Source organism: Aythya fuligula, chromosome 3, assembly GCF_009819795.1.
Source record: "Aythya fuligula isolate bAytFul2 chromosome 3, bAytFul2.pri, whole genome shotgun sequence".
Lineage (NCBI taxonomy): Eukaryota > Metazoa > Chordata > Aves > Anseriformes > Anatidae > Aythya > Aythya fuligula.
This window is the reverse complement of record NC_045561.1, coordinates 115494511-115522031: the sequence shown is the minus strand read 5'-3', so window position 1 is coordinate 115522031 and position 27521 is coordinate 115494511. Positions and strand designations below refer to the sequence as shown.

General features: G+C 42.8%; 1 protein-coding gene across 1 annotated transcript in view; it reads left to right on the top strand.

Annotated features, from left to right (window-relative positions):
- The window catches only part of PKHD1 (PKHD1 ciliary IPT domain containing fibrocystin/polyductin), a 253965-nt gene that overhangs the window by 15816 nt on the left and 210628 nt on the right, over window positions 1-27521 (top strand). Inside the window, exons 11-29 of the mRNA XM_032185191.1 lie at window positions 423-524; window positions 816-911; window positions 1424-1559; window positions 2411-2525; window positions 3061-3336; window positions 4096-4185; window positions 4773-4866; window positions 6690-6832; window positions 8347-8477; window positions 9565-9749; window positions 10175-10313; window positions 12349-12503; window positions 13434-13618; window positions 14651-14773; window positions 15877-15982; window positions 16459-16737; window positions 19215-19345; window positions 20156-20291; window positions 26944-27139. Coding sequence (XP_032041082.1) covers window positions 423-524; window positions 816-911; window positions 1424-1559; window positions 2411-2525; window positions 3061-3336; window positions 4096-4185; window positions 4773-4866; window positions 6690-6832; window positions 8347-8477; window positions 9565-9749; window positions 10175-10313; window positions 12349-12503; window positions 13434-13618; window positions 14651-14773; window positions 15877-15982; window positions 16459-16737; window positions 19215-19345; window positions 20156-20291; window positions 26944-27139 — 2818 coding nt within the window. The remainder of the gene's footprint in view (window positions 1-422; window positions 525-815; window positions 912-1423; window positions 1560-2410; window positions 2526-3060; window positions 3337-4095; window positions 4186-4772; window positions 4867-6689; window positions 6833-8346; window positions 8478-9564; window positions 9750-10174; window positions 10314-12348; window positions 12504-13433; window positions 13619-14650; window positions 14774-15876; window positions 15983-16458; window positions 16738-19214; window positions 19346-20155; window positions 20292-26943; window positions 27140-27521) is intronic.

Below are 27521 nucleotides of genomic sequence, written 5' to 3'. Positions count from 1 at the left end.
CCTGAAGCCAGTTGGGACAGTTGGGAAGCGCGGTAACATCTAAACCAGTAAACTAAATTGAGAAGCAAGTCAGACAAAGTCAAAAAGATTTAAATAATTTTATTATTTTTTTTTTTCCAGAGTGCCTCAGTAGTGCAGAATATACCGTTTTGCAATCTGAGCATGATAAATGCAGCCACTGCTAAGTAGTCCAAGCATTACAGTATTTCCCCTGTCATGCAGCTGTTATCCGTGTGGTTCATTCCTGGTGTAATCCCAGCGGCTGCCAAAATCTCCGTGAAGGGTCACTGAAGCCTGTTTTATTTACAGGAGCCTGTTCCGGTTGGAAACAGTGCAAGTGCACTGCTGGCTTTGACAGAAATAGGGCTGGGATTAATCTTTCCTACGCTCGTTTTCAGATCCCCCTTTTCCTTCCTCTGCAGAAATAGCCTCTGTGTTTCCAGCTGGTGGAAGTCTTGGGGGAGGCACTGATCTCACTATCACAGGGGATTATTTTGAGGAGCCGGTGCAGGTCACCTCTGCAGGTAAGAGGAATAATGCACTAGATTTTTATTTTATTTATTTATTTATTTATTTATTTATTTTAATACACCAAACCCAATTGCTCTTCAGAGATAATGACAGCATGGGAGATGTACTCACCATGAAGGAGGGTCCAGTGATTTGGACTATGGGAGTGAACCATTTTCCTTGCTTGATAGTACAAACAGAGACTTCTAGCAAAGTGTCAGCACCTTCTGGTGATAAAGATGGGTTTATTCTGCTGCTCAGATGTGTTTCCAAGCCTGACATTTGTCTCCTTTCCCTGTTGCCAGGTGTCCCCTGTAAAGTGAAGCATGTCTCTCCCCAGCAAATCATCTGCACCACGGAGCCAGTTGGCAAGGGCAGGAGGCTCGGTGCCCCCCAGCCAGGTACGGTATTTGATAACCAAAGGTCCAAACAGGCAAAGCACACATGGAAACATAGGGTAGAAATAATTTGGTGTGAACGTGATCAAGAAACAGGATTTTCCAAGCCATGAGGCTGGTTTCTCCTAGGTAAATAATAAGGAAAGGCAAGGTAGGAAGCTCAACCCACTGCTTGCACAGGCTATGGTGGGAGGGATGTCAGCCTGGTGTGTAAGGCTGTGGACAATAAGGGGGGGATGTACAGATGATATCTGTAGTATGGATGCCTGGATGAAGCATTGCCATAGGAAATTACTGTGCATAAAATGAAGTTTGGCTTATTTTGACTGTGGGCCAGTTCAGTACCTCTTCCAAGAGTGGTCTTGTAAACTTGGTTGGAAGCTCTGTTCATCTGCAGAGCCAATTTATTATTAAAATTTTCTGTCCTGGCCTGCCTCCTTACACCACTGATTCTAGCATGTGCTCTGGGGTTTTTGTTGGCTGCTGCTGAGAACACTTTTATTTTAACTTTCTAGGAAATAGAGGGCTTCTCTTTGAAGTTTGGGATGATGCCTCTGATCTAACGGAAGCAGGTCCGGGATATAGATGGCAATTTGTACCTAATGCCAGCTCCCCAGTAAGATTTCTGTCTGCGGCAAAGCACTCCTTCAGGTACTCAGTGATTTTAAAAAGAGATGAAGCCATGGCAATCACCTTTAGCAGTGTAAGAGGTAGCAATAACACCTGACAGTTCTTTATAGCAGAGCCTGACTGCATTGCTCCTTTAAATCAAAGCAAACCCTCTGCTCTGAGGTCCTTTTGAAGCTCAGAATATTCAGCGAAGTGTTTTATTTTTCCCTTTTTGCTTTCACTCAGTATTTCTGTTCTGCCTGGCCTAGATGTGCTGAAATACCATGAAAGAAATTGCTGCGGTGGTAGAAGGAGCTGTAGTCCGTCTGTCTTGGGCTGGTGCTCTGGCCAGATGCAGAGGGGTCACATCCTTGGATGATGCTGGCAACTGCAGCTCAGGTGATGCCAGTGGAAATAAAGTGATTTGCCCCAGGCTACATAAATGTCTGAGCTGTGTTGGTGGCCACTGCGTGCGCCTCTTGAGATGCACCTATGAAGAGCTGTGTAATGCTCATGGACATTTTCATTTTTCTGTCACCTCTGTGCTTTTCTTTGTTGATCTTGTGAGAGATCTTGAGCATTTTCCTGCCTATTCAGGGGTAAGACTTTGCTTGAGAAAAAATGTACAAACGAGGTGTAACCACCAACAGAACCCTACTTGTTTTCATGAAGCTGCTTTTTTCTTCTTTTTGAAAACTGTGAAACGTGAACACTGTAACGTGAAAATTGGTCATTTTGAGGTTCTTCTAGTTTTAAAATCTGAGGGTGTTTAGTTATTACTTGGTCCTGTGCCCTTCCCCTGTGACTTGATGTATGCATGGAGGTGGAGTGCAGGGGGGCAGGGATTTTACAGTAACTCTTTTGCACGTTACAGATGTTCTGCTTTTGCTTAGCTCCAGGCTTCGTGGATTTTTTGTGGCTCCTCAGACCAACAATTACACCTTCTGGATTCAGGCAGATGGACAGGCATCTCTGTACTTGAGTTTATCTGAAGATCCAGGAAACAAGGTATTACTTCTGGTACAGAGAAAAATAAGGAGGTAACAATAGGAAGGAGTTTTAATTAAGGTTATCACAAGCAGGAATTTCCCCAGCATGAATTGGCTTGTTGGCCTTTATTGTACGTCTGCTGGAGAGTGAAACTTTTATTATTTATTTATTATATTTGGCATTTTACATCAGCCTTATCAGCTGCCCGGCTCATGAAGGGCTCACTGTAACATCCAGAGTCTTTGAATTTCTTTACCTGAAGACATTTTTGTTTGTATTTAAGGGACCAGAACTGAAGACATCCTTGCAAAGCTATGTGGGGAACTGCTGCTGGGGCTAGGGTCAGCCATAAGAATTATATTTATTGTGGTATTAAGCCTTAGAACTTATCAAAGTTCAATGAGATGATATTTTTTTCCTGTAGAATAGAAAAGAACGCCAACCACCAACCCATTGCTATCAGCCAAAAGCACAGGTCTGGTTTTGGAGCTGTGGGTGTTGTAGTTTAGTGCTAGAGAAATGCCTCTGATTGATTTGGTTGGTTTGGACACAGATGAGAATAGCTTCTATCCCTGCTGGCAATTCTGAATGGTCTGGGAACTGGGTGAAGAACTGGAGTGAGAGCTGGCAGCCGAAATCCCAGAAATTTGAGCTAACTGGCGGCCTGAGGTACTACCTGGAAGCACTACATCATGGAAAGGCACCCAGCAATGGGATGAGAGTTGGAGTCCAGATACATAACACCTGGCTGAATCCCCAGGTGGTGAACAGCTACTACAGGGAGAGACACGAAATTTGGGCTCGTGCGTTGCATCTTCCAGAAGTGCAGGTCAGTGCTGCCTGCTTGGCCCTGGGGTTCCTTCCAACCTACACCATTCCATGGGAGGTAGACTAGCCCTGATTCAGTTGACATGGATGACAGCAAGTCCTAATGGTAAAGGTCTTGTTCCCCCCTTGTTTTAACCTGCTGAGTTAGTTGATAAATACTGTCATGGGAGCTGAAGGTGTCTGTGGCTTTCTCGCTCATTGGTAGGAGGATATTTTTATGGTTTTGTTATAATTTGCTAATATGTTAAAGTGCAAGCAAAGCTTACTCCCCTCAGGTTTTACCTTGCTCATTACCTTGTTCCTCATGCTAATTAATACAAGCTTGGGATGGATTCTATTTTTTTTTTCCCCCCACCTAATGACAGAGCACTGTGTGTGTTATCAGAATGAGTCTATATTGCAATTGGGTGCTAGAAACTTTCAGCTTGATGAAGTGCTCGGTGCTGAAGAGGTCTGTCCTCGTGGTTAAACCTCAGGGCTGCAGGTCAGGAACTGGAGGACCATTCTTGCCTTTCAGCATTTCTGTGCAAATCGTGTATACCTTGTGCTCCTGTTAGTTTGAGATCAGGAGCCTCAGGAGAGATTGTGGAAAGTGAGCATGGTTTAAGAGTAGCTGAAGGGCCTCTTTACAGAGGCGTGAAAGGACATGTTTGCTGTAAGTTCCTCCCTGGTAGATGATCCACATAGCAGGCTTGAAGTCTTTGTGTCTCATGCAGCTTGTGCCTGTTTTCATCCATACATTCTATTATTTGCTTGGCAGATGCTGACTGTGACTGGTACAGGATGGTTCAGTATCTCAGGGAACAGCGTCCTCCGCAGAAGGATCCACACAAATGCTACTGCTCAGCAGGTAGGTGTCATTAGGCACAGACACCCAGTCCTCTGCTGGCTGTAACTGGTGGAGCTCTGGTAATTGACAGCCAGATTGACAGATAATACCAAATGAAATGTTCGGCCCAAAGGCTGAGGTGCATTTTACGTGAGCTAGTGGAGATTTTTGTTACTGGGAATGTCGCTGAGATTTTCTGGGGTGTGTGACTCCAGGGATATTCTAAACACATCACAGCATCTGCTCTTAGCCTGTCAGGTCTGCAGAGAAGTGTGTAGTACCTTCAGATACCAAACCCTCAGTCTTCACCTGCATGTTGCACACGCACTGCACATTGACCAGGCTCTTTTAAGAAATCTGCCCCTTTCTGAGGAGGCTGCTGGATGCCTAAAGATGCCTCACACTCCCTAAAGTATCCTAGATGTCCAGTTTGAGGCTCTGTCTTTGCGGAGCTGAATTTTACTCTCAATCACTTGCCTACCTGCTTGGTCAGAGCCACCTTGTCACCAGCCCACAGCTGATGAAAAATGCAGTGACACGTGTTGAAACTCTCTGCTGAATTGAGCCAGGCACCCTTGTACTGTGACTGCTTTTCACTTTTCTTTAAGGTCCAAACAGCAATAGAGGAACTTCTTTCAGTAGGATGTGACACGGAGCCAACTTCTGCTAAAATCCTTTTCCATGATGGGTTTGAGAAAGAAGGTAGTAATTTCCTTTAACAAATAAGCAGTATTTACTGTGAGAGTTATTTTCCTTTCTCTGATATAAATGTACTTTAAACTTTTAATGACAGTAAATTCACACTTTTAATGGAGTTATGCACACATTTATTTGTATTTATTCTGATGCAACAAGCTTATCAAAGCAGGTTATATGTGTTGGTGGTTAGAAACATTAGGAGCACAGATGAAAAAGGCAAGTCCTGGGGCATGTGAAATTATTCATGTTTCAGTATGTGTGCTGAGGAAGCAGATCTGGTGTAGCCCATAGCTATAGCTCAGGATATAGCCTGATTATAACTCTAGAGGACTCTTTCTTTCAGTGTTTCTCAATGACTGGAAGTGAAACAATGCACATATCTGTGGTATCCTTGGCAGGTCAGGCAAGGTATAAAACATCGGCTTCTGTTTAAAGAAAAAAAAAAAAGGTTTTCTAACATGAAAGTATTGCACACATCAGAAGCTTACTCTATTTTATATTTCCAATATCAATAAGCATATACTAATCCTATGCCAAAAAGTTCACTATTGTCTAAAAAAAAAAAAAAAAACCCACATTATGCCCTTGTATTCAGGACAGAGAGAACAGGACCCAGCCAGAAATATGTATATTTGGTGACTGACTCATCCGAGTGGATGAAAGCAATGATTTCATTTGAGTGGGTGGGGATGAAGGGAATTATTAAGCAGAAAACTGGAAACAGTGATTGGACATTCTTAGCCTAATTATGTGATCCCAGTGCTCCAGTTCTGCCAACAAAAGAGAGAAAAGTTAACAGGGGTTCAACAGTGAAGTGGGAAGGAAAACTGATACGTAGCAAATAGAACAAAGGAGAACTTGAGTTTTCATTGATGGCTGTAAAATGTAGAAAATTTAAAGGCAGAACTGTGGTGAAATTGTGGTGAATGGATTCCAGGATAGTAAAAGAACAGCCAGATGTGTTTGGAGCCAGGGTCCATCTAGCCCAGCATGCTGCCTTCAGCAGAAACCAAAACGGATGCCTAGGGAAGAGTAAAAATTGGATGACCGTGTATAATAACTCACCATTAATTCTCTCTAGATCTGAAGTATTTTTGATTCAATGAATTTCCTGAGCAAGTTTTTTTTTTTTTTTTTTTTTTTTTTTTTTCCATTCAACTACCTTCAGAAGTTCTCCCTTCCCTGTGCTTACGTAGCTCTTGAACACAGCTTGACAATTGCATTCATGCTATCTTCCAACAGAGATTCCCACAGGCCCAACACCCTTTGCGTAAAGAATCACAGCTCCTTGATTTAAGATTCTGGTATTAACTTCACTTGGCAGGCTTTATTTCTCGTAGTGGAAGAAAAGATGAATATGCAGTATGTACAGTTGGAAGAAAGCCTTTTATTTACTAGGAACAGGAGGAATCCTAGTAACTTTTTGGCAGCAAGGTTGATAACTCAATGGAACAAAAATCCTAAAGAGGAAGGTGGATTCTCTGTAGCTTTATATATCAATTTTCAGCCTTGCCTGGGTGCTTTCTGGAAGAGATGGGTGGTTTTACTCAAACATACTCTGTCTGGCTAAAGACAGTGGTATTTTCCATGAGGCTTACTGGTCAGTTCAGGGATCTGATGCTCTCTTGTCTTTTGTCCCCTGGTTTAAGGGTTCTGACAGCCCTGAAAATTTTTGTCATCTATTTACTCAAGGGTAGGACTGTGTCTGACAAATTTTGGAAACCCATTTCCTGTATTTTCATGAACACCTTGATGGTACTGGTGTCTTCTGAATCCTTTTCAAGTCTTTCATCCCCACTTTTTTTTTTTTTTTTTTTTTCTGCCAGGTACAAGAGCCTCTGTTACCACAGGACATGTTGTCAGTGGAACGGAGCCCTTCTGTGGGAGGTTCAGCATTCGCAGACCAAGCCAGCTGGTGAAAACTTCCCCATCAACCCTAACAAGATACGATCTTACTGAATACACACACGTAAGTGGCTGCTCTAGCTGAGTCGATTGTACTGGGGAGTGAATACTCAGAGCCGAGTCAGGATTGTAAAATCATCCTGTCTATTTAGATTTCCCACAGAACTGCAGAAGACTGTGTCTTTGGGCTGTGCTTGTAGACAGAGCAGTGTCTTTGGTTGACAATGTCTTTGGAGAACAATTTGAGGTCCCCGATACATGGATATTGCTTAATATCCATGATCGTCCCCCTGTACTCAGCTCTGGTGAGGCCGCACCTCGAGTACTGTGTTCAGTTTTGGGCCCCTCGCTACAAGAAGGACATCAAGGTGCTTGAGCGGGTACAGAGAAGGGCAACAAAGCTGGTGAAGGGTCTGGAGAACAAGTCCTACGAGGAGCAGCTGAGGGAGCTGGGTTTGTTCAGCCTGGAGAAGAGGAGGCTCAGGGGCGACCTTATCGCTCTCTATGGGTACCTCAAGGGAGGCTGTAGCGAGGTGGGGGTTGGCCTGTTCTCCCACGTGCCTGGTGACAGGACGAGGGGGAATGGGCTTAAGTTGAGCCAGGGGAGTTTTAGGTTAGATGTTAGGAAGAACTTCTTCACTGAAAGGGTTGTGAGGCATTGGAACAGGCTGCCCAGGGAAGTGGTGGAGTCACCATCCCTGGAAGTCTTCAAAAGACGTTTAGATGTAGAGCTTAGGGATATGGTTTAGTGGGGACTGTTAGCGTTAGGTCAGAGGTTGGACTCGATGATCCTGAGGTCTCTTCCAACCTAGAAAATTCTGTGATTCTGTGATTAATACATCTGTCTGGCCTCTGCTCCTGGGGATGCAGCCCCTGCAGAGAAAGGAAAAAGAGGGATGGTGTTAAGAGAGGATGGAAGATGTGAGAATAGCCAATTCTTGACAGAATCAACTTCCCCAAAACAAAACAACCACAAACCCACCTTGATATCTGGGGGTCTGCTCTGGATCACTTTTTTTGTCTGTTTTCTACATCTGCTCTTAATAGGATTATGTTTATGATTTCAACCCTTTCTGTCACCCCTTTCTTGCCAGCTGGGGGAAAGTGAATAGTTGGGGATTGACAGAAAAGAAGAAGGAGGGAGAAACTCCTTCCCCAAACCTCCCAAAGTCCTTCCAGACTCCTTCCATCTCTCCTTCATAAACCTCTTTTACTCTTATTTCCCTACCTGACACCCATCCCAAATTTTTTATCTCACCAGCTCCTTCAGTCTGCTTTCCTCACCCTCAGCTACTTGAAATCCCCGTTGACATTTCCCAGCTATCCTATGCCCTCAAATCTCACTGAAGCCTGAGGAGTCTGAGGCTATGTGGTGACACAAAGGCCACCTGGGTGCCAGTGCCCTGTCTCCTCTAGGGCAATCTGTCCTTAGGGAGTGGGCTTTAGTGCTCACCTTGAACAAAATGCTTCCCTACTAATGTAAACCAGGATTCAATCATGATACAATCTCTTCTGCAGACATTATAAATACAAATTTATGTTTTTCTTCTTTTTTTTTTTTTTTTTCATTTTTTTCAGGTGTGTTTTGCACATAAAGGTCATATGAGCCGCATCTTTCATATCTCAGTGTCCTACACCAATGTTTCTTTATGTTCAGTGAAGAGGAATCTCACTTGCCTATGGGATTTCAATGAAACCGACCACAAAAGGTATCCACGCACTTACAGTACAGAGATGACATAGTAAGGAGGTATACTAGGAAAACAGGGAGCAGCAAGTTCTTATTTGTCTAGGTATAAATTGTCAATAGGGGAAAGCTGACACACGCTGTGTCCCTGCACAGACATGCCTGGAATGTGCTTACATAGTTTTTGAGGACTTTTAGAGTAGATTTGCATGTTCCTTGTTACATAAACTATTTCACCACAGTAATCCACACTGGCTGGAGAGTTTGTTCTGTCTTTAGTAAGCCCCAAGAAAGTTCCTGAAGATTTTAAGTTCCTGGCTTCTTTGGCAACACTCAAAGGATTTCTGGCAGTGAAACAAAAACATGATTTATTTTTTTTTTTCCTCCAGGGATCTCACAAAAACATTAACAAAGCTTGGAAAGTTGGTGTAGTTTTTGATTTTTGTTTCACCTAGAACATATGGGTGAGAAACATTACTGGTGGGAAACCTTGGTGATGTGAAGTTACGGGCAGGCAGATTTTTTTTTTTTAAAAAAAAACAACCAACCAAATACAACCAAACAAAAAACAACCCTGCAGATATGCTTACATGCACAAAAACAAACAAAAAACCCACAACTTCAGAAAAAAAACCAGAACTTCAGAAAGTGAAGTTGGAAGCCTGGGTTCTCTGTAAGGTTTGTGAGGAGTGTGTGTGCCTCTGAAAAGGAGGAGGGGGCTTGGTGTGATGTTACTACATGATGGAGAGAGCTGGGGGCATTGAGCAGTTGTCTGGAATTCCAAAAGGATCTGAACTCTGGATTAACCTCTGTTGAGGTCACTGATGCTGTGGCTGTGCTTTTACCAAAAATAGAGCAGTAGTAGTCATTCCCACATGCAGACTCGTGGTGCAGGAGGATGCTTAAGTAGATATCTAAAGGTTTATTTCTGTGGGGCATCCAACCGAGACTTGTAGAGAGTGACCACAGGCCACTGAGTGAACGTGTCGTGTATGGGTAATAACAGCAGCACCCGAGGTCATCTGAAAGCTTCACAAAGCACCTCTGAATTCAGTTACTGTAACTACCCCGCAGCAAAACAGGGATTGCACAACCTTGTTGTCTTCTAGCTGGATGTTCACCTGCACCGACGTCTGGAGGGGATGTGTGAATCACTCCACGCTACTCCAGGACCTCCCTGCCACCTCCCCGGTGTTTGTGCATCAGATTGACTTGCTGAGTCCTACGCTGCAAAAGGAAACCCCTGGGTCATTTTACCTCGATGAAGTCATCATGACAGACAGAGCTGTAACTGGTAAAAGAGTCAGTTTTAAAATTCTTGTTAATATGGTTGTCTTTTCAGGTTCTTCCCTGCTAAGCTTTAATGATGGGTCCAGTTAAAATTATTCCAAAGGGGAAGGGTGTTTCATAACAGACACAACAATCTCCTTTATTTCCTTTGACTGACGTTTTTTTTTTGTTTTGTGTGTGAAAACAATCAAGAAGTAATTGCCAAACATCAGCCTTCTTGGTGTCTTTGAAAATGTGTTTCTATAAATGTAACTCTTGAATGCTCTTCCCCTGCCAAAAAACAAAAATGTCAACCACAAAAAAAAAAAAAAAGAAAGAAAGAAAAAGAAAAAAGTTAGATATGTTTCCAGCTCTGAAATGGAAATAACCTATACATACTAACATCTGTTCTCCTGTATCTGATGAATGCTTGTACTCTTTCTCTTTCAGTTTCTCAGAGGGATCCCAAGCCACCTTGGCTAGATGGGAGGATAATAGAAGCAGTGACTGTGGTGGGATCTTCTCCCACTTACAATGTGTCCTGGCTGGCCTCTGGCTGTGGTGCCAGTTTGCCCCTTCTCTCCCTAAGGTAGGGAGTGTGACATTACCTCATGCCTTATAATTATCTCTTCACGTTCCTGCTGATGCGTCTGGAGCTTGTTGTCTTCTCAGACAGAACATAAGAGTCATGAGTCTTGTCCTGCTTAGCAATCCATGTGCTTTCTTTGGAGTTTTCTCCTCTAGGCATCTCAGATGACCTATGTTCAGGCTGTGGTCAGGCTGCTGCAGATTGCCCATATAGCTGTATTCAGTAGATGGCATTCAGCTCTTTATTAGGATACCAGATTTTGGTCTCAGCATGTTCTGGATGCTCTGAGCTGTGTCGATCATGTAGAAGCAGCACCCCTTCAGAAAGTGAACCTCAGTCTGCTATAACTTAAGTTGGTTTCTTACTATGTGGTGTCTCCTTCTTCAAGTAGAAACAAAGCAATGTGTCATTAGTTCTGACCGCTCTGAAGACAGCTAAATTCTTCTGTTAGAGGTGGTTTAGATTGGAGGTAAATTAGGCTCTAAGGTCTCATTCTCAGAACAGCAAAATCTTTGCACTGCCTGGTGAAATCCATGGCTTTGGTGAATTCATCCTTCTTCCCTTGGGGTTCACAAACGTAGTCCCAGTTCTCACAAAGGAAATGGCCAACATGATGCAGTTTGTTTTCCCAACATGTTATCTGCTCAGCAGCACTTCAGACCATTGTCCTGCAGAGCACAAATCTAAGATATCATTTGATAAACGTTAAACCACATTAAGACCTAGGTATTTTGTAGAGGTCAATTTAGAGAGCCAGCACAGCATAGAAGGATTTGACTTGAAGTGTCACCTTGAAAAGCGCATTTAATTGCCAGAGTCAGATGCAACTGATGTGGTATTTTAGCATGAAACCACCAATAGTGAAGACAAGGATGAGAATAAAGGGAGATATCTGTGAGTTTTGTGTATAAACAGAGGTTTAATCAAGAAAGGGGAGATATTTTTACATCTGTGTGTAGCCTTAAGACTGGCATTAGAATGCTACATACAGCACTGATGAGCACATCTTTTTTTCAAAGGGTTTTAGAAAATCTGGGAAAGAAAGCCATAAGCATGATTATAGAACTGAAGAAAATGCCTGGGAGGAAAAGGTGTAGGAAGCTCAATCTGTTCCGTTTATCAAAAAAGAGGATTAAGAGATAAATTGATTATAGTACCTCTCATCAGGAAAAAGTGCTTGGCACTGCTGGGTGTTTGCATCTCAGAGGAAGATGTAAGAGAAATCAGTGTGATGTTGGAACCAGGTAGACTCAAAACATAAATGATCACAAGCTTTAAAAGTGTGTGGGCTGCACACTTTTTTTGGATATATTCAAAACAAAACTGGCTCTTTCTCTTAACTGAGTGCATGCTGTGCTTTGTTTTAACACAAATTTGTGTGATCGGGGCAGGAATATTAGCTATCCGTGAAGTTCACACTGCCTGTAGGTCAGATAAGAAGGCTCAGTGTTTTTTGGTTTTGGATTTGCGAATTTTGCTGTGCAGAAGTCGTGGCTGGACTGAGACTTTAGCTGTTAACCAGACTCTTAACCACATGGTGGCATCATTGTACCACAGAAAAAAAAAAAATGTTTTTTTGGAAAAAAAAACATAGTGGCAAGGGAGAGAATATTTTAAATTTTAGAAATTAGGCTTTGGATGAGCTCTGATATGAGATATTTGCTTGTGTTCCTTGCTATTATTTGGGGATGCTAAAATTTTGATTGAATCTCTCTGCATTGAATTGATCCACAGAAATGCCTGTTGTGGGACAGGATTCAGTTGTACTTGGTGCTTTTTTTTGATTTTTTTTTTTTTTTTTTTCCCTATCATAGGTAAAAAAGGTGGTTTTCATCATTTTCTATTGTATGCAATACTTGCATCATGGGAATATAAGCTGAGAGTATCCAAGCCTATTACAGCTACAAATGTGCTTTCCTTAGGTCATTCAAGAGTTATGCACACATCAGGTGACCCTCTTCTGCTGGTGGCACAGAGGTGTCACAAGTGGGGGTCCTGACTGCTCTTGTTTTACTGTGGTCTCTCTGTCACACAGAGGTGCTTTGCTTTGCGAGGGCTCTGAGGAGGTTGGCTACCTCTACGTCTCCACAGAGGATGTGAGAGTCAGTGTCATTACTCAGAGGCTGCAAAAGTCATCTCCACCTATTGGAGGGACCTTCCGCATCCACTTGGCTGGCACGGTGATTTCAGGTAATATATGATGTGAGTACAGGTCCTGGATTCCTTTTGCAGCAAGCCAAGTGAAGATGAGAGAACAAACAAGCCTTGGAAATGCTCAGGGTATAGATTGGCAGGTTAAATGCATTGTGGTAGTTGCATCTTTGCAACCTGATGTCCTCCAAGAGAGGAGTTAAAGATTATATGGAGGGCAGTATTTCTAGATATTAGCCACGGGATTGTTCCAAAATGCACACATCCTCTAGAAAATACCTTAACGTGATATATCTTTGGATCAGTCTGAACAGGGATTTTGCATCCCAAGGTTTCATTGCTCTGTTTCTACAGCACATATACTTCTTGTCCTCTTTATGACAGTGCTGGTATTTCCCCAAGCCACAACTTTTCTCCATTGCCAGAAACTTTGCAAATTTTCAATGAATAATTCTCCCCTGGGGTTTCCTCCTGCATTCATTAACTCTTGCCTGCAAGCAAGACCCTTGCGGTTTACCAGGAAATTCATCTTCTGCTGGGTTTACCAGGATTGATATTTGCTTTGAAGATACCAAAAAACTTTCATGTGTACAATTGCTTGACTAGAATTTTTCACCCTTTAGACATGCTAGGTTTTCTTGTGAAGAGTCTTGGAACGAAAACAAGCAGGTTAATCTGAGCAAGGCCAACAATAAAGCTCTTGACTGAGGAAATGGTGATTCAGCTAAAAAGTTAAATCACAGAATAAGAAAATGCAACCTGAGAATATTCATGAAGTTCCTAGATTAAATAGTGCAGGTCTTTTTGACATTTGAGATCCAGCAAACTTCCCCCTACTGCTTTTTTGTAGTCAGAGGTTTGAACCATCCCATTCTTGTACTAAAAATGAAACATCTTTCTTTTCTATGAGCTGGAGGATGTGCTCTCAAAGGGATGATGGTATCCATGGCTTTATGATGTCTTTTGCAGGTGTCTCCGTGCACATCTCCTCCCACCATCTCCGCAAGCTTCTGCAAGACAACACAGATAACTCTACAGCCCCATACTTCAAAGCCAGTGACTTTGTTGTGACCAAAGACTCAAACTCTTGTTATGAAAGCATTTGGACACTCACTTGGAAAAGAAAAACTGGGGACTTGCCCAATGTTATCAGTGTACAGTAATTTCTTTTACTAACGTCCATTTTAAACCCCATTCAATGTCTTTGGCCACAGCTGATTCATTCTCTTGGTGTTTGTTTTTACGTGAGCACCTGTGGTAGCTTAAGCAACAGCAGCTTAACTCCAGATTAGATGATTAAAAAAACAATTGTAGTAACAGGAAGAGAAATTGGCTCTTCAAAATCATGAGGCAAGAAAGCAATTTCCGTGTTTTGTTGCAGTTCTGCACAATAAGGAATGTTATACAGAAATGAAAACTATTATAATCACAATAATATTTCAGTACCATATCTGAAGCTCAGTAAAGGTTTGTGATATCATTTCCAGAAAGGTCTTTTATTTTCTTTCTTTTTTTTTTTTTTTTTTTTTTTTTTTTTTTTCCCTGGGAACTTTTCTAATCATATTGGGTTCATATCTGGTTCTCATAAGTCTCAAATGAAGGTCCAGTTCACATTCTCCCATCTCAAGATTTATCATGTTTAAGTTTGTGTCAGGTAGAACGGTCTGTTTTGAATAAAGACTCAAATTAAGTTCCTCTTCCCCCCAAAAGAAACCCTATTTCTTTGTATATCCATCTTCTACAAATGTTAAATTATCTTCAAAGAAGCAACAAGGTTCTGTGCTCAAGACTATGGCTTGGTGGATGACAAGGAAAAGCTTGAGCATCTTTAGGAGTAGTACAGGCCCTTGTTTCACCCAAAGTCATGTCTTTGAGAAGCAGATGTTAAAACACATTTCAAAGCCAAATTTCAAATGATTTTATTGACTTAGAAACATATTTGTAAATCTGGTTCCTGCTTCTCTTTACCTCCAGTTTCTAGCTTGCAAGGTGGGGATGGGAACAGAGAGGTGTTTTGAGGACTTGAGTAATGAAAACTCAAACCTGGAGATAAGAGTCAAGCTTGAGAAGAGGTTTCCAGGAGTTATTTGCCACCTTGTAGTGACTCTGTATGAACTTTGGGGGAATGGTTTTAAACTCAAATCACAGGATGGGGTAGTGATAAACTAATTGGTTTTCTTTGCCAGGTCTCTGCTGAAAACCTCACTGGTCTGAAGCCAACTATTTCTAGTCGTGTGATTTATGATGGGGGTGTGTTTATTGGGCCCATTTTTGGGGACATGCTTGCTACTTTCAATAACAAAACACAGGTGAGTTAATGTGCTGTCATACTTACTACTGATTCACGCAAGTCCTGTAGATCCAGGAGTCTAACTGGTATTCAGGGGCCCACTTCTGCTGCTAAATGCTTTCAGAAATCTGTTCTGTGCTTTGCCATAAACCAGTCAGATCTGTAAAATGTGGTATCAGTTTTCAGGCTGGCCAGGTCCGTTGGTCTTTGTGGATCTCGATTCTTCATGTGTGAAAGAAACAAGGAAGGCTTCCTGGCTGAACAAGTTTGCTGGACAGACAAATGTTGCAGACCAGCATGCCCTGCTGAATTTGCCTCCAGCAAAGTCTGCGGGGTGCTGTACTGATAACAGTGCAATGCTGGATGTGCTCAAGTGCTCAAAGCCCAGCTGTAGGGCTTCAGCAGCAGCTGGGGCTAGGTCATCCTGCCTTTTTTTTTTTTTTTTTTTCCCCCCCCTCCTGGAGACAGCATGTTTTTATTTGTAAGCATTTGTGTCATGGGTGTCAGGATGTCCTGGCAACACCAGGACAACTTCTGTGAGAAGGAAAAGTAGGGCTCTCCTTTGCCTTATGCTTTGCCAGTTTAGTCTTCTGAGAAAGGAGTTGATGTCAGAGATCAAGGTCATGGCCCAGCTGTTGTGTTTTAGCATGAGCAATGAGGAATTAAAAATTGAGGGCTACATGCTGAATAGATGCAATCTGGGAAAAGTTATAATCAGTCTTGCAAGGTGCTTTAAAACATAATAAACTTCTTTCCAAAGTGAGGTGGAAATAAATGGTGTATGGCAAGTAGGATCTTCAATGGGCAACTAGGAGAAGAGGAGTGGTGAAGAGTTGTAGGTCTCAGAGAGATGGGAGATAAGATCCCGCAGACACTGAGAAAGGTTGGGGATACAGCTTCTAACACTGTGCTCTGCTTTGTCTAAATGAGTCCTAGCAAGCTTTGTAATGAAATTTGTAATGAGACTTCAGTAGGATAAATTGCTGTCTGATGATGATGTGTGCTGGTGCAGTCAGGCTGTTTTCTGTAGCTGAAGCAATGCTGGGCTGTCTGCCAGGTAGATGTGGCTTTGGAAAACACCTCCTTCACTGCTTTAGGGGTAACCTTTCTCTCTATTTCCAGGTGGTGGTGGTGGTGAATGATGTCCCTGCAACCTGTTCTGGTTTGTGCTCTTTCCAGTTCAGCCAGGAAATGACACCCTTAGTCAGTGATGTGGAGTATTCAACAGGTAACGGGGTTTTGTGTCTGCACAAATTGGGAGAAACATGTCTCTGTGAAAAAGGTCGGTTGATTGTTGATGACTTTGTGTGTTCTTTTAAAAAGCTCTGATTTTAGGGAAACTGCATTTTATAAAGTAAAGATCAGTTTGGGTCTTAGAGCATATGTAGTGCAAATATGGTTTTGCACAGGCAAGAGGATGGTAGAAGCACAAATTTGAGAGAAATAGTGGTAGGCTTGGTGCTTAACAGAGCAAAAGGTGGCTTGGTTCAAATTATTTTTAATTAAAAGTTAAGAAAAAGGTAGTAGCTGGGCAGGAACAAACAGAAATAGGCATTATGGGGGTCAATGAGAAGATCATCAGTGTTCTAGTTTCCAGGATGTGCCGATGAAGATGCTAAAAACTCTTAACTGTTGGTTAAAAGTAAATCTTGTGCATCGATACTCAAAAATTCATGAATCATTTTTTTGATTTTATTCCTTCAGATGACGGATCTCAGGCCACAGTAGTTATCAGGGGTGCTGGCTTCACTGAGCAGAACACTACCCTTCAGGTAGAGGTGAACAACACAACCTGCCACATCGTAACTTTGAATCGAACTGAAGTTGTCTGCAATATGGAGAGGCTGCCAGTTGGAGTCTACCTTTTGACATTGCTAGTGAGACCTTATGGCTTCGCACTCAATGCCAGCACAGGAGAAGGCATCTTCCTGAGAGTTCAGCCCAAGCTGGTAGCTATTGAGCCTCCTAGAGCTTCGGAGATTGGTAGGTCTGAACTCCAGAAAGGCTCTATTGGATGTCTGCTTTCTGTGTCTTGCTTTTTAACAGCTTTGGTTCTCCTGCTTCCATAACCAAGGCCTTAATCTGACATAAATAACATAGCTGGGGATATTTTGTGTACCACAAAGTACTGAGGCAAGGTTTTGTTGTTATTATTTTATTTTTATTATTTTTTAATATAAAGACTGTCAGTCTTTGGTTCTTTGTGGGGGCAACCAACTCCTCTCTTAGTAGTTTCATTTAGAAATAGTAAAATTAAATGCAGGTATATTCATTCCAGCAATTCAGAAGGTGTTTTGTGGCTTGTCTTCCTATGTCCATTTGACACATGGATTGGTAGCATTTGGATTCATCTTGCCTAATTATAAAATGGCTAAACTTTGGTTAATCTCAGGTGATTGAGGTGATTCTATTCTATTCTGAGTGATAAAATGGAAAACTCATCTGTGTTTAGATGGTTAGATGGCCTCCTTGGAGTGGCTGGAAGGAGGGAACTATGATCTGTGAACCTGTGTGGACCTTGGGGTGGACTTGGAAGAATGTATGAATTCCTAAACTGAAAATCAAGATCTCCTCTCTTCCTGTTGTGGTGTATAGAAAGAAAACTATCCTAGTCCTTTTCTTTCCTGTTTTTTTCCCTAATGAAAGTCATATGCTGCATAAGGTTGAGACTCATTCTAATTCATATGAAGAAAAAAAATGGGAAAAAAACAATGACAAGTTTTAGTGCTTGGGTCTTGCTTCTCATTTTGTTCCCTGACAATCCAGCTCTTCTCCCAATTACAGTGATCTGTCACTCATTAAAAAGAAAGCAAGTATAATGCTATCTTACATTACATATGCCTTGAACATTTTTAATTGGAAAGAATTACAGCTTCCATCTGTGTTTTTAATTTCTTCCATTTAAAATACCTCTCTTCAATCTTATCGTAAAGTGCACATATGCAGTATTTCATTGCATATGGATATGTGTAGATATCAAAACTTAAGAGCATTAGTCTTTACACAACATGCATGAATTTTGTACTCTAAATCTGAGGCTCCTTATCTGACAACTATCACATAAGCCGAGTGGATTCAGTTTTGAGTTCTTCCTTGTTTCTGGTCCTGCAAACTTAATGGTACAGGGCAGGAGACAAGAAGCAGCTTGTACTTTGCTGCATCAGGTCATTCTTGTCAAAATATCACTGGTCTCAGAGGTGCCATGCTGGGAGTTCACCATGACCTAACTTTCTGTAAGTGTGGGATGACTTTCCAAAGATACTACTGTGCTCCCAAGAACAGAATGAGCTTTCTGTTAGCATACCTGATTGCTGTTTACCCACTTTTGCTGCCAGTTAGAGGAATTCTGGATGATACTTCTAGACTTCTCTGGTAGTTTTCAGAATTAGGAGGAAATGATGTTTTGAGGAAAACATACCAAGAAATCTGCCACTAATATTATAGTCTTTCCTATAGAAGTTTATTTGTATCATTCATGAAAAGCATCATAAAAGCTCAGTAGTTATAATATGGCCCTGATAACACATGCACATTGAGTGACTGCAATAATGAAATCCCTGTCTGAGCAGCCTGTCTGTCCTGCCATAGTGCTAAAACTCTGCCTTATTGAAGCGAGAATGTCCTTGGCACTCAGAGCAAGCAGCTGTAAGTTTTGAGGAATTTTTCTTACTTTTTAATTTTTTCTTTCTTCTGAACCACATCAAAGGACTAAGTCCAGGTTAGAATTTCCATTAACGTCTGTTACTTTTCTCTTTTCTATTCCTCTTTGAAATGTTCTGCTCGCTTGAAAAAGCAGAGGGGCCGCCTTGGCTATTTGCTGGAATTGGCCACTGCAGAAAGGCCAAGTGCAAGCCTAACTTGTGCTGGGTGTGATCTTGCATGTGACTGAGGATGCTTAGCTCTGGCTGGCACAAATGAGAACCAAGGTTGCTCAGCGCTTCACAGAATTGAGCCCCCTGACTTTGCTCACAACTCTGCTAAGACTCAAGCCCTGCCAAGTCCCCTGTCTAACCTAAGTTTCCTAGACACATGCTACAGGCTTTTTTGACAGCGGGGTGCTTGGCAGCTATTTGAACTGTGAAAGCACCTGCTGTGTTAAGCTCATTTTTCATTCTTAGTGCTTCTTCCTTCCTTCCTTATTTCATTCTTGAGCTGGGGATCTTTCTAAGGGGGAGATCACAGACCAGACCTTGCTGGCTTAAATAAGTATGTCATTAAAAAATAAACTGAGAAACAAACCTAGTCCACTGGTATCATGGACAAGAATTCAAATTGGATTTGAAAACAAGAAGGATCTTGGGTGAAAGAGGAAGCCAGGGCATAGCAAAGTGGAAGCGGATCATCATCAGATCAGGCAGTAGACATTACTTGCTTTTGTAGTCTGCTACTCATAAAGAATATTTTGCATGTCAGAAAGGCCATTCCACATCTTTGATGTAACAGAATAATTGGTTTTGTAGGAGGACTGAGAGTGGCTCTCAGGGGGACTGGTCTGGAAGGGGTAAACCTGGTGTTGTTTGGATCTCAGCCTTGCCCAATTTTGGACAATGCCAGAAATTCAACAAGAATTGAATGTAAAGTTCCCTCTCGGGTAAGAAACCACATATTTTTGGCTACAGTCAGCTGTGTGGGGAGAGCTTACAGGCCTTTCTATATTGTCCTGGCCTGAGCTACACTTGTGAAAGGGCAAATGGTAGTCTATCAGCCAAGTTTAGGCTACAGGATAGTTTAACCTGGACTCCACCTACAGTCTAAAGTCCAGTTTAGACCAGCATAATCAACAATAGATTGTTAGATTTTTGAAAATCAGTTTAACATGATTTAACATGATTTAACAGATTGCATGATCTCTAGCTAAACCTCACGCAAACACAAACGGGGCTTTTAACTCCAGGAAAACTGCATGCTGCCCCTTTCAGCTCAGTGTCTGCTAGCAGATTAAACATGCCTGGGAGAATTGCACTTACTCATATTGCTGAACACTCTACAGCCACAAGTCGTCCTGTTTATATCCGGACTTCCTCTGGACTTTATATGTGTGTCATGCAAAAACATGCCTAAGGATTTTTAGCAGCAGTGCTCACTGATGCAGGGCAAAATTACATGTAACCATTTAAGTGTAGAGATATAACAGTCAATGCCTATGACTTCAGCTATTGCAGATAGAGCAAATGAAAATCTGCATGGTCTGTGATTGTTTCGAGATTTATAATTCTCCACAGACGTGCCTCTAGAGACAAAAACACACACATTTGAGTCTAATGTATATGCAAATTTGGCAGTGCCATGTGCCTGACTTATTAAATGTGGGAGATGTTTGAATACATGAATATAAGAAACAACTATTTTTCTTGTATTGGTGCACTCTTATCCTTGATGTTTTCCTTGCTTCTGTTTCCAGGGAGCAGAAGATGTTGCTGTCCACGTGACGCTAGTTTCTGGGTACCAATCAACAACAGTCACCAACTTGTTCCAGTATGACCCTTCCTTAAACCCTACTGTTGTATCACTGAGCAGGAACCAAAGTGGCATAGCAGGTGAAAAGTGCTTAAGCGCAAGTGGACGTGTATGGGACATCATCTGCAGAACTGCTGTTATTGCTGACGGTGGTGGGACTGAAGAAATTGAGGTCCATGGGGTTTGGTGATGTTATGCTGTTTTTTGTTGTTTTCTTTTGTCCTCTGGAGCTCAATCTGGCTACTGCCGTTAAAGATAACAAAAAACGTTTCTATAAATACATCAACACAAAAAGGAGGACTAAGTCCATCCTTTACTGGATGCGGGGGGAAACTTAGTTACAAGAGATGAGGAAAAGGCGGAGGTGCTCAATGCCTTCTTTGCCTCAGTCTTTAGCGGCAATACCAGTTGTTCTCTGGATACTCAGTACCCTGAGCTGGTGGAAGGGGATGGGGAGCAGGATGTGGCCCTCATTATCCATGAAGAACTGGTTGGTGACCTGCTACGGCACTTGGATGTGCACAAGTCAATGGGGCTGGATGGGATCCACTGAGAGAACTGGCAGAGGAGCTGGCCAAGCCACTGTCCATCATTTATCAGCAGTCCTGGTGATCGGGGGAGGTCCCAGTTGACTGGCGGCTAGCAAATGTGACGCCCATCTACAAGAAGGGCCGGAACTACAGGCCTGTCAGTTTGACCTCAGTGCCAGGGAAGCTCATGGAGCAGATCCTCCTGAGAGTCATCACGCAGCAGTTGCAGGGCAAGCAGGCGATCAGGCCTAGTCAGCATGGGTTTATGAAAGGCAGGTCATGCCTGACGAACCTGATCTCCTTCTATGACAAAGTGACGCGCTGGGTGGATGAGGGAAAGGCTGTGGATGTGGTCTACCTTGACTTCAGCAAGGCTTTTGACACCATCTCCCACAGCATTCTCCTCAAGAAACTGGCTGCTCTTGGCTTGGACTGGCGCACGCTCTGTTGGGTTAGAAACTGGCTGGATAGCCGGGCCCAAAGAGTTGTGGTGAATGGAGCCAAGTCCAGTTGGAGGCCAGTCACTAGTGGCGTCCCCCAGGGTTCGGTGCTGGGGCCGGTCCTCTTTAATATCTTCATCGATGATCTGGAGGAGGTGATTGAGTGCACCCTCAGTAAGTTCACAGATGACACCAAGTTAGGTGCGTGTGTCGATCTGCTTGAGGGTAGGAAAGCTCTGCAGGAGGATCTGGATAGGCTGCACCGATGGGCTGAGGTCACCTGCATGAAGTTCAACAAGGCCAAGTGCCGGGTCCTGCACCTGGGGCGCAATAACCCCAAGCAGAGCTACAGGCTGGGAGAGGAATGGTTGGAGAGCTGCCAGGCAGAGAAGGACCTGGGAGTGCTGGTGGATAGTCGGCTGAATATGAGCCAGCAGTGTGCTCAGGTGGCCAAGAAGGCCAACAGCATCCTGGCTTGTATCAGGAACAGTGTGACCAGCAGGACTAGGGAGGTGATCGTCCCCCCTGTACTCAGCTCTGATGAGGCCGCACCTCGAGTACTGTGTTCAGTTTTGGGCCCCTCGCTACAAGAAGGACATCAAGGTGCTTGAGCGGGTGCAGAGAAGGGCGACAAAGCTGGTGAGGGGCCTGGAGAACAAGTCCTACGAGGAGCGGCTGAGGGAGCTGGGCTTGTTCAGCCTGGAGAAGAGGAGGCTCAGGGGCGACCTTATCGCTCTCTATAGGTACCTCAAAGGAGGCTGTAGCGAGGTGGGGGTTGGCCTGTTCTCCCACGTGCCTGGTGACAGGACGAGGGGGAATGGGCTTAAGTTGAGCCAGGGGAGTTTTAGGTTAGATGTTAGGAAGAACTTCTTCACTGAAAGGGTTGTGAGGCATTGGAACAGGCTGCCCAGGGAAGTGGTGGAGTCACCATCCCTGGAAGTCTTTAAAAGACGTTTAGATGTAGAGCTTAGGGATATGGTTTAGTGGGGACTGTTAGCGTTAGGTCAGAGGTTGGACTCGATGATCTTGAGGTCTCTTCCAACCTAGAAATTCTGTGATTCTGTGATTCTTTTATCTTGTAGTCCTCGTGCCCCCTGCAGGTTCTGATCACACCTGGTTTCTTTTTTTTCTTTTTTTTCCTCTATCTTATATAAGAAAATGAGTTGCTTGCCTTAGCCCAGTATGAATCATGTCCGCAGAGTGTCAAGTACAGTATGTTGTTCCTTTAGAGTTTATACTTCTCTAACTTTTCTCTGAAACAATCCCACCCACTCATTCTTGGTAGCAGGTTCAGTGGCAGGAGAAATGAGCTTTGGAGAATGCACTTCTCCAGAGTCCCAAAGGGTGGGCTGTAGTCAGAGGGTGACATGCGTTTTAGATTGCTGAAAACAAAAGAGAGGCAGTGCTCATTTTGGTAGTTACTGTTTCCAAGCCAGTTTCCTTCTTTTTGACCTGATGAACCATTACTTTTGAATATGAACATAGACTTCACAGGCTTTGCAGGGGCAAAATCCTGAGTAGACACCATGGAGTATTTAGCATTTCTGTCTTTTGAATAGCTTTATTTAGGGTTGTGATTCACATTGTGATTTCTATGTACCCTATTCCCCTGTTTCCAAGGATACACTCTGATTTTTTTTCTCTCTTTTTCCAACCTCGCCAGTACACATCTTAACAAAGCTCTCCCCAGCTCAGTGATGTGGCCAGAATTAGTGGGGATGTGAGGGGTGAGATGACTGTGCTGGTGATAAAGCGGGCTTCTTGCTGCACGCCTATTTCCATTTCTTTCCCCAGTGCCCTTGTCATTTCCTATTACTCCAGAATGCATAAATAAGAGAAAACGTCCTTTACCATTTGAATATTATTCAGGTACGATAGCACCAAGGGGAGATTTTTCTAGCTGCAGGCAGCCAAGGTGCAAGAAATTCCTCTATGTTATAGTGTCTCCTGAACGGTGGTGGGGCTGAGTTCAATCATCTATTCAGAACCTCCATGGCTTCAGCTTTTAATATAGTTTTTTCCTCCTATGTAATAAAAAGAATAAATAAATTACACCAATGCCTTCCAGGCATCTAGGATTAAGCTGACAATTGACCAAGAGTCCAAAGAGTTCGTGTTATTAATATATTCAGCTTCACAGGCTTTCAAACTTTTATTTTACTCTGTGCATGCTGAATTGAAATCTGTTGGTTTCCAGGTCTGCTTAGAGGATCTCTGAGCTGAGGGGAGCTTTGTAGAGACTCTCCTGCTTTGTGGAAAGGAAAAGTTTCTTGGAGGCTGCAGGGATTGTAACAGCTTTGGGGGCTGTGTTAGACTCAAATGACCCCGGCCTCTGCTTGGTGGATAAAATTGCTATTTGGATATGAGTCTCTGTTAAGGATGAGTTAAACCATAAAAATTCACTCTGTTTAGGACAAGGTGAGAGCATAAAACAGCTATAAGTCTAAGAGAATTAATATAGAGATGTCTTCATCCACCGTGAGTGTAAAGAAAGTACAAAGAAAGGTTTGAGCTAATTTCAGTTGAAATAGTTTCAGTTACTTACTTAGATTATTCTTTCAATATTCAAAGCTGAAGCAAAAGCATGGGAATTGTTGCTTCTAGAAACAGCCCAGTTCTCTGTGTTGTGCTTTACATGCTGTCAAGCTAAGCCAGATAAACAAAAACAACACAGCTGCTGCTCATTCTGCTTGATTTCTACATTTTTTTCTTTGCCCAACCCCTTTCCCAGGTGATAGGTTGAGTGCCAGGTGGGCCAGCTGTGGCCCACCAGAGAGCTCTTTCCCCCTGAGCTGCTCTTTGGGGTAAGTGCTTTATTTTTCCTTCAGCCAGGTGCATGCTTCTTTAGGTGGGTCAGAGTGCATGGGCTGATGTGTTTCGAAGTTGAGAGAGGTAAGCACGTCTTTTTGAGGCAACAACTAGTAGGATGTTTTAGAGTAAAGCAAGCTATATAGAAAGTAGGTGCATTTAATGCATGCATCTTTTCTTCAGGTGAGTAATTTTTAGAGCATGTTTATGGATAGGAAGATGATGCTACTTCGTGTTTGCTTTGTGGTTCTAGGTCTCTTATGATTTTTGCAGAATTATGAGGTTTACTGTGAACGTGACCTTGTGCATTTACCTGTATGTCAATTATTATCGAAGTTACACCCTTGGTGTTAAAGCAATGGAGCAGGGTTTAGGGGAAAGTTCACCCAAGTTCCCTGTGACAGTGAGTATCTGATAACAGCATTAGTAGGCACGTAAGGTGTAGTGTTTTTCAGGGCTAGGGACAGTTTCTCATATTTCTTGAGCTTTTTTTGTATTGTTTTGCTGGTTGTAGAGTCTTTAGACCTTATAGCCATCTAGATTTTAAGTGCTTGGAATTCCTTTAATAGAAGGATATTTAGAGAGGTTGCTGGCTAACTTGTTTTTGGGATGTTGTGGGGTACACCTCTGGTTTTGGGTTATGTTTTAAACCCTAGGTATATCAAGCCATTTGTGTAACTCTCCAGAGAATTCACAAAGAGTTTCAGTACATGCCACAAGGGGCTTGACCACATAGGTGTGGTATTACCTAGAGACTGAGCAGGGTCACCTTTTTCATCTGTGAAGGATAAGTCTGTGTTTATCCCTGCTGGGGCTGCTGTGCATTCATATCCTATTGGCATTTGTGGACCTGAGTGCTTTTTTTTTTTTTTTTTTTTTTTTTTTTTTTTTTTTTTTTTGGGGCTCTGTGCTTGAGTCCTCTGCAAGGAACTGTGCTGTTTTTGTGTCCACCATGTATATGACCATCTCTTTTTGTTTCCTGTAGAAAGAAAATAAAATAAAAAAAATATTTTACCCCAAACACTGCTACAGGCTGGAAGATGAGTGGTTGGAAAGCTGCCTGGTAGAGAAGGAGCTGGGAGTGATGGTGGATAGTCGGCTGAATATGAGCCAGCAGTGTGCTCAGGTGGCCAAGAAGGCCAACAGCATCCTGGCTTGTATAAGAAGCAGTGTGGCCAGCAGGTCTAGGGAAGTGATTGTCCCCCTGTACTCGGCTCTGGTGAGGCCACACCTTGAGTACCATGTTCAGTTTTGGGCCCCTCACTACAAGAAGGATATCAAGGTGCTTGAGTGAGTCTAGAGAAGGGCAACGAAGTTTGTGATGGGTCTGGAGAGCAAGTCTTACGAGGAGTGGCTGAGGTAGCTGGGGTTGTTCAGCCTGGAGAAGGCTCAGGGGTGACCTTATCGCACTCTACAGGTACCTTAAAGGAGGCTGTAGTGAAGTGGGGGTTGGTCTATTCTCCCACGTGCCTAGTGATAGGAAGAGGGGGAATGGGCTAAAGTTGCGCCCGGGGAGGTTTAGGTTGGATATTAGGAAGAACTTTACCGAAAGAGTTGTTAGACATTGGAATGGGCTGCCTAGGGAACTGGTGGAGTCACCATCCCTGGAAGTCTTTAAAAGATGTTTAGATGTAGAGCTTAGTGATATGGTTTAGTGGAGGACTGGTTAGTGTTAAGTCAGAGGTTGGACTAGGTCATCCTGGAGGTCTCTTCCAACCTAGATGATTCTGTGATGAAGTGAGGAAGAGGAGTGCACAAAAATGGAGCTGTTCTGGCTCAGCTGGTCCTCAGTAATTATTCTGGATCAATGCTGTGGGTAGACAGGTGTGTCAGGCTGGGCAGCATCTGTATATGGTAAAGGGCTGTTAACACCTTTTGCCTGATGAATTTAGGAAAGGGATTTATGTAGTGTAGTTGTCTGACAGTAGGGAATTGTAGTGGAAGACTCCTTCTGGTCCTGTATGTTTCTGCTGCTGAGCAGCTGAACCCACATTCTTTGGAGCTGACTGTGGGATGAGATTTACCTCCTGAACACGTCTCTGCCTGTGTTTGTTATGTGGTCTGCAAAGAGAAATTAGCAGTTTTGTGGTGGGATTCAGCAGAGCTATCTTGGGTATCTTCCTCAGAATAAGATAAATCATGCCATAAAGGCTCTGTTTCTCCTCCTTGAATGCAGATAGCTATCTCAGAGCCTTTATTTGCACTGAAGCATACCAGCCTACATTTTTAAGCTATTTCAGGAGGAATTTAAGTTATGAAATTCCCTTCCCTACAGTTCTTGTCTTTTTCTATTACTACGGAATACACAAGTAAGGGAAAGTACCCTCTCCCATCTGAATGTAATTTAGCTCACAACTGAGCTTAAATAGGAGAGAGTGACCCGTTTCCTGAAAACAAGGTGCTTTGGAGTATTCATGAGCATCTGACTTCAGGCACTCAAGGAAATTTTCATTTAGTTTTCATTTAGCTGTGGGAGGCTCCTTTAAAGTTTAAATACCTCCAAAGTTAGCGCTGGAAAGTGTGGTGTGGATCATTGTCAGGGATTTAGGAGAAATCCCTCACTCAGCTCCAGTTCATGAGCTTTAGAAATTCTGGATTTGACTCTTAAGTAGCTGTGGATATTTAGGATAGACATTTATGTTAAGGACATACAGATCTTACCCTAAATATTTATTAGACTGAGCTCATCTAGAAGTAGCTCTAGATGAGCATAGCCAAGTTCACAGTACTAATGTCTCAAGACAACCTTGGTGGCTGATGATCTTATCAGGGAAGCCAAGGGATGAATAGGACACAGAAACACTGCGGTTTCCTAGATTTTAGTTTTGGCTGATGGACAAGAATGGACCTGTTCTGGGATGATGAGACTCCACACTCATCCTCAGGTGATGCTTACACGTGCTAAAATAACTTGCCAGAAACACTGAAATGGTTTCATCAATTCTCCTCTCTAGGGGGTCAGGAGCTTCAGATTGGAATATCCTTGTTTACCAGCTACCAAGGGGCAGAAGTCAAGGTCCAAATTGGGCACTCCTGGGCACAGATCCAAGCACAGACAGACCATGGTGTTAACGTGACCCTTCCAGCCTTGGCTGCAGGATGGTACAATGTTTCTGTCATAATCAACGGTGTTGCTGTCACATCAAACAGGTAGTGTGAAAGTGTGCACTTAAGATATAAATTTCTTTCTCTATCCTATTTGGTATTTTAGGGTTAATCTGAAAATAAAGGTAAAAGTTTTCACAAATCCTGTGCCTAACAGTGAAATCTGCTGTATGGTATAAAATTATGAATAATTATCAAGGCACTTATTGATCTGTGGAACCCAAGTCAGCAAACTGCTAATGCCAGTCAATTAACTCCCTTTAGATCAGTAGGAGGCAGGAGAGAAACATTTTAGAAAAAACAGCTGATTTGATGAAAAATGCATATTCAGGCAATCAAAGGTATTCACAAATTCAGGTCAAATGCAGATACATCCTGCTGTAGAAAAACAGCAGAAGAAAAGAAACACTTTTTTTTCATGAGAATA